Source organism: Sus scrofa, chromosome 1 (assembly GCF_054392235.1).
Source record: "Sus scrofa isolate SSC_HxYL_T2T_F1_AM1 chromosome 1, Sscrofa_HxYL_maternal_Yorkshire_Landrace_v2.0, whole genome shotgun sequence".
Taxonomy (NCBI): domain Eukaryota; kingdom Metazoa; phylum Chordata; class Mammalia; order Artiodactyla; family Suidae; genus Sus; species Sus scrofa.
Window position 1 is genome coordinate 130,566,093 of NC_139383.1, and position 7,162 is coordinate 130,573,254.

At 35.3% G+C, this 7,162-nt stretch overlaps 1 protein-coding gene across 5 annotated transcripts in view; it reads left to right on the plus strand.

Moving 5' to 3' along the window:
• Positions 1–6,896, plus strand: part of TRPM7 (transient receptor potential cation channel subfamily M member 7) — a 104,110-nt gene extending 97,214 nt beyond the window's left edge. For all 5 annotated transcript variants that reach the window (XM_013993003.2, XM_021095609.2, XM_084970328.1 and 2 more), the window contains 2 exons: positions 17–123; positions 5,417–6,896. In XM_013993003.2, coding sequence (XP_013848457.2) covers positions 17–123; positions 5,417–5,547 — 238 coding nt within the window. In that variant the 3' untranslated portion in view covers positions 5,548–6,896. The remainder of the gene's footprint in view (positions 1–16; positions 124–5,416) is intronic.
• The last annotated feature ends 266 nt before the right edge of the window (positions 6,897–7,162 follow it).

A 7,162-nucleotide genomic window follows, 5' to 3' on the forward strand; every position in this document is an offset into this window, starting at 1 on the left:
ACTACCCATTCCACAGATCCTGTGATATGGTTTTTGGCCCAGCAAATCTAGGAGAAGATGCAATAAAAAACTTCAGAGCAAAACATCATTGTAATTCTTGCTGTAGAAAGCTTAAACTTCCAGGTGAGCATTTTCTTAATCGGTATAATATATAAATTGTTGGCAAAATTGATTACTACAGAACTTCATAAAGCCAGAGGCACAAATACATATTTTTGGTTATAAATGGATCTATGCTTTCTTTCATTACTTATAAAAACACAAAATTCATTCATTTAATATGTATCTGTTGGATGCCAGGAATTAGCAGATTTACCTAAAACAGAAAGATAAATAGATTTTCAAGTTAGCCTGAAAAGTTGGGGAAAGTATTCCATGGAATAGGAACAGGAACTGCAGATACAGTCTCTCATGATAGTAATTTTATATTTGAAGAATTACATGTTATTATTGAATTATAGATTATATCATAAATCAGTGATTCTTATTACTCTTTGGTATGCATCAGAATCCCCTGTTGAACTTTTTCAAAATTACAGGTTCCTGGCATTTACCCCTGAGCTATATTTTTAAAATCCATTTCATTATGATCAATAATGTAGTAGTTAAGAGCTTGGACCTGGGAGCTAGATTGTAAGGCCTCAGTGAGTACCTGCATTTTAGAGGTTTGTTGTTTTTTGAATGGAGAATTGAAAGAGTTGATATTTGTGAAGTACTTAAAACAGTCCCAGACACATGATAAGCATGCTAATGATACTGTTTTCACAATTTTTTAAATTGTTCATTGTTAACAGAAATTTGGGTTTTGTTTTTGTATATTGACCTTGTATCCAGTGTCCTTGCTAAACTCACTTGGTTCTAAGAGGTTTTGTTTGTTTTTTGTTTGTAAATTGCTTAGAATTTTCTGTGTACACAATAGAGACAGTTTTATTAATTCCTTTCCAGCCTATATCCCATTTATTTCTTTTTCTTGACTTTGCACTGGCAAAGAATTCCAATACAAGACTGATTAGGAATAATGAGAGTAGACATCTTTCACTCCTCATTTCTTGAAGATGCTTATCCTAAATGGACATTGAGTTTGTCAGATGTTTTTTCTGCATCTGTTTATTTGATCATTTGGTTTTTCTTCCTTAATCTATTAGTATTGTATTACATTGATAGATTTTTTTAAATGTTGAATCAGGAGTTGTAGTGGCTCAGCACATTAAGAACCTACTATAGTGTCCATGAGGATCCTGGTTCGATCCCTGGCCTTGCGCATTGGGTTAAGGATCCAGCATTGCCATAAGCTGCAGCATAGGTCACAGATGTGGCTTGGGTCTGATGTTGCTGTGGCTATGGCATAGACCTTGCAGCCCCTAGCCTGGGAACTTCTATATGCCCCAAGTGTGGCTGTAAAAAGAAAAAAAAAGTTGGACCAGTCTTGCATTCCTAAGACAAACTCTACTTTGTCATGATATATAATCTTTTTATGTATTGTTGGATCAATTTTTTGATATTTTGTTGATTTTTATATCTATGTTCATAAAGGATATTGGTCTATGGGTTTGTTTTTTTTCTTGTACTATCTTTGTCTTGGTTGGTGTGGCGATAATACTGACCTTAAAAATAGTTGGGGAGTTCCTGTCGTGGCTCAGTGGTTAACGAATCCAACTAGGAACCATCAGGTTGCAGGTTCCATCCCTGGCCTTGCTCAGTGGGTTAAGGATCCGGTGTTGCCATGAGCTGTGGTGTAGGTTGCAGATGTGGCTCGGATCCTGCGTTGCCATGGCTCTTGTGTAGACTGGTGTCTACAGCTCCAATTTGATCCGTGGGAGCGGCCTTAGAAAAGACAAAAGACCAAAAAAAAAAAAAAAAATTGGAAGTCTTTATACCTCTTCTGTTTTGGGGAATTGATTGTATGGAATTGATATTAGCCCCACTTTATATATGTATGTAATGTGTATGTGTGTGTGTGTATATATATTTTTTTTCTTTTGTCTTTTTAGGGCCACAACCACAGCATGTGGAAGTTCCCAGGATAGGGGTCATATCGGAGCTATGGCTGCCACCCTACAACACAGACATAGCAACGCCACACCTGAGCCGCATCTGTGACCTATACCACAGCTCACCAGATCCTTAACCCACTGAGCAAGGCCAGGGATCAAACCCGCAACCTCATGGTTCCTAGTCGGATTTGTTAACCACTGAGCCACCACGGGAACTCCTTGAGGCCTTTTTCCTAATAAAACAGTGCTATAAATTTTCCTCTTCTAATCATGTTACTGCACCCCATACATTTTGGTATGTTTTATTTTTGGGGTTTTTTAAAAATATTTCTTACTTCCCTTGAAATTTCCTCTTTGACCTATGGATTACTTACAGGTGTCTTTTTTAGTTGTCAAGTATTTGAAGTTTTCCTGCTACTTTTCTGTTACTGATTTCTTGTTTAATTCCATTATGGTAAGAGAACATACTTTTGTATAATTTAAATTTTTTTTTTTAATTAACTTTAAAAAGATAGTCTCCGGAGTTCCTGTTGTGGCTCAGCAGGTTACAGACCCTTGTAGTATTCATGACGACATGGGTTCGATTCCTGGCCTCACTAAGTGGGTTAAAGATCCAGCATTGCCATAGCTGTGGTGTAGATCGCAGACAGGGCTCAGATCTGGTGTTGCTGTACCTGTGGCATAGGGCAACAGCTGCAGCTCCGATGCAACCCCTAGCCTGAGAACTTCCGTATGCTGCAGTATGACCCTAAAAAGCAAAAAAGAAAGAAAGAAAAGATAGTTTCTAGTGAATGTTGAACACATGCTTGAAGAGAATATTCTTTTGTTGGATGGAGTAATCTACCAATGTTAATGAAGGGAAGTTTTTTGGTAGTGTTCAGGTTTTTTATATTCTTGATGATTTTGTGTGCACTTATTACTTACAAAAGGGATCTCTAAGTATATTTGTCTATTTTTCTTTCAATTTTGTCATTTTTTTCTTGCCTGTATTTTGGAGGGTTTTTTTTTTAGGTACGTGCAGATTTACAGTTGCTCTAACTTCTTAGTGATTTGATTTTTATCATTATAGAATGCCATGGCAATTATCCTTGTTCTGAAGTTTGCTTTGTCTGATAGTAACAAGAGTGATTTCATCATTCTTTTTATCTATATATGTTAATTATATTTAAAGTAGTTTTCTTATAGATAGCATATAGTTAGTTCCTAGGTTTAATTTGTTTCTTTTTTGAAATCTAAATAAAAATTTCCATCTTTTAATTGTTGTCTTAGACCCTTTTTACTTAATTTAATTATTGATAAGGTTAGATTTTAATCTACTGTTTTATTGGTTTCTGATTGATGTTTCTGGGTTTTTTTTTCCCCCCCTCTCTGTTTTGGTATTCTGTTTTATATTTATGTTTAGATTTTTAGTGGTTGTTCTTAATTTCCCTGACTTAAGAATGTGTGTGTGTGTTGCTTTTCTTCCTAAAGGGTATTTTCACTGCATCTAGAGTTTTAGGTTGACCCTTCTTTTAGCACTTAAAAAATATTTTGCTCTCTTCTGGCCTGGTATTTCAAATAACAACTCCACAGTCATTTGATTGTTCTTCCCTTATATGCAATGTGTCATTATAATTTAACTCCTTTCAAGATTTATTCTTTATTTTTGGTTTTGAGCAGTTTGATTCTGTTATGTCTAATAGTGGCTTTCTTTAAGTTTATCCTATTTCAGCTTTACTAAGCTTCTTGAATTTGCAAGTTAGACTTTTTTCAAATTAGGGGAATTTTTAGCTGTTTGTCAGATATTTGTTCTGCACGTGTCTCTTTATCTCTTTTTGGGCTCTCATTAAAAGAACATTAAACTTTTTGATATTGTCACCTGGGAATTTGTGGCTCTGATTACTTCCTTAGAAATTAATTTTTCTCTTGTTCGTGTATTGGGTTATTTCTGTTGATTTACACATTCACTGACTCTTCATTCTTTATTTCTACAATCTGTTATTAAGCCCATGCACTGAATTTTTTCTTTTTTTTTTTTTTTTGTCTTTTTGTTCTTTCTTGGGCCACTCCTGTGGCATATGAAGGTTCCCAGGCTAGGGGTCGAATCAGAGCTGTAGCTGCAGGCCTACACCAGAGCCACAGCAACGCAGGATCCAAGCCACGTCTGCAACCTACACCACAGCTCACAGCAACGACGGATCCTTAACCCACTGAGCAAGGCCAGGGATCGAATCCGCAACCTCATGGTTCCTAGTTGGATTCATTAACCACCGTGCCACAATGGGAACTCCCTGAATTTTTTATTTCAATTATATTTTTCAGTACTATAATTTGCTTTGGGTTCTTTTTATACTGATTATTTCTCTGCTAAAAACTTGTTTTTTCATTCAAGTTTATATGCCCTATGTCATGGAGTATGGTTATAGTAGCTAGTTTAAAGTATTTGATTATTCTATGTCTAGGTAATCTTGGAATTGACATCTCTTGGTTGTCTTTTTCTTTGAGAATCTTTTTTTTTTTTATCTTTTTCTTTCTGGCCACTCTGCAGCATATGGAGTTCCTGGGCCAGGGTCCAAGATCCAGGCTGCAGTTGCAATTTATGCCACAGCTGTGGAAATACCAGATCCTTAACCCACTGTGCCAGGCTGGGGATTGAACCTGTGTGTTGGCACTACAGAGATGCCACTGATCCATTGTACAACAGCAGGAACTCCTCACTGAGAACTTTGAGATGATCTTTGGTATCTCTGCTAATTTTAGAATATGTCCTGGATATTTTGAATATCATGTTATGAGATTTGGGAGTCTTAGGAAAAAGAGCCCTAGAAGAATCACCTTATACCATCTCCCACATAACCCTCATCACACTGTTTTTTTTCTTCAAAGCATTTTTTTTTTTTTTCAGGGCCGCAGGTGCAGCATATGGAAGTTTCCAGGCCATTTGTCAAATTGATGGTCTCTGCCACAGTCACAGAAACACCAGACCTGAGCCGAATCTGTGACCTGCACCACAGTTCACAGCAACTCCAGATCCTTAACCCACTGAGCAAGGCCAGGGATTGAACCTGCATCCTCATGGCTACTAGTTGGGTTCATTTCCACCAAGCCACAATAGAAACTCCTCTTTCAAAGCATTTGTTCCTATTTAAAATTTGTCATTTTTCTATTTTTTTTTTCACCAAGATTATAAGCTCCATGAGAACAGGGACTTCATGAACAACTACATGAGTTGACTCAGAGTGTAATAATTACTTGTTGAATGATTTCATTTTTATCAGTATAAATTTTGTGCTTTTGAATATATAACAACTTTGTAGAATATAGATCTGGCATATTTAGAGGAAAATTGAGTTAGAAAGTGTTCTTGATTTTTTTTTTTTTTTTAAATTTCAATGCAGTACTGACTCTTTTTTTTCTTTTTTTGTTGGGGGTGGTGAATATAGATCTGAAGAGGAATGACTATACACCTGATAAAGTTATATTTCCTCAGGATGAACCTTCTGATTTGACTCTTCAGCCTGGAAATTCCACCAAAGAATCAGAATCAACTAATTCTGTTCGTCTGATGTTATAATATTACTGAATCATTGGTTTTGCCTACACCTCACAAAAATGTTACTGTGTCACTTTTCCTTTAAGAGGGAATTGTTTGGTAATATAAGTGTGTCCTAATTGAATATGCTGAATCTGGCACAGTTGAAAGGTCAATATTCTTTTGACCTGATTAAACTAGTCAGAAACTCACTATAGGATACAGCTGGCAGCTGTTAAATTTTAAAGGTAAAGAAAAATTCATATTTATAACTTTTTAAAGGGCTCTTTTTAACAGAGGATTTCATTTGACTTTGTTCTGATGAGGGTAACACCCTCACTTCATGTGGTGCAATACCATTAACCAAAGTTAGGTGTCCGTGCATATTTTATTGGCAGCTGGTTTACTGCCATTCAGCTAGTGAGATAAAGAAATCACCCAGTCTTTTGGTTAAATGGCAGTCAGACGTCTTCCTCAGTGTGTTTTAGTGTGTTCAGTGATGATGTCCCTAGTCCCCAGCTAGATGCTTCTTGGCCGTGGGAAAGGAGATGGCTTGTTACAATTCTAGATCTACAGGGATATAGGAAGCCCAAGGTGAAAAGCATTTTCCAAGGGGGACTTTATGAATCAGGGTTAGGCTCCTATTTAAAAGATAGAGCCAGGTTTTTGTTAAATAGAGCCCAAATTGTGCAAAAGTATTAGTTGTTTTTGTTTTTTTTTTTAAACTTTGTTTTATCAAGTCACTGTTATGTAGAAGAAAGCCATGGTAGACTGGTATAAATGTAAATATGTCAAAGGAGAAACTCACTGTTCAAGAGAAGTTACCTTGTGAGAAAAGTTAAAGTGCTTTTTTCCCTATCTAATGACAACTTGGAAGTTACATACTTCTCAAAAGATTTTATTGACCAGTATATCAAATCAGAATGTAAACATGAATTCTTGCATATATTAAAAATTGTGTAGGAACATCCGAACATGAATACTATTTGTGGTACTTAAGAAATGGATTATCATTATGTGATGTCGGGAGATTGCAATGCAACTTTATGCCAATAAAATGTAATTTAACTGCCCCAGATATTGTTGAATACTCAACGAAAAGAAAAGCTTTCATCTCTCTGAAGTTTTATGCTTTGATTTTTTTTCTTTCTTTATCTTTTTGTTTTTCCCTAGGTACTAATTTTCATTTTAATTTGAGAGGGAGCAGTGTAAATCTTACTTGTATTCAGTAGTGTATCTCATAGATACAGACAAGGCAAGAGATAAGCTCTTCAAATAGTGTTTAATATTGATGGGGGGAGAGAAAAAGTGTATTAAAGATATTATACTATATACATTTTGTATATCATTAAATCTTTAAAAGAAATTAAATAAATTTATTCTTGTTTACAGATGTTTTAGTGACTTTATTCTGAAAAATTATTATTTTCAGTGTTAACTTTTTTTCAGAATATCAGTTTTTTCAAATGAACCATTCATACACGTAGGCATTTTGATCTCCAGTCCTACACAATTTTTAAAGTGTTCTTGATTTCTTGTTGTGTCTTTATTTTTGGATCTGTTTCTTATTATATTAGAAAACAAGGTTATGCATTGTCTATTGGTATTTAATTTTTTGTTGATTATTTTCACATGATAATATTAATAGTTGAACATT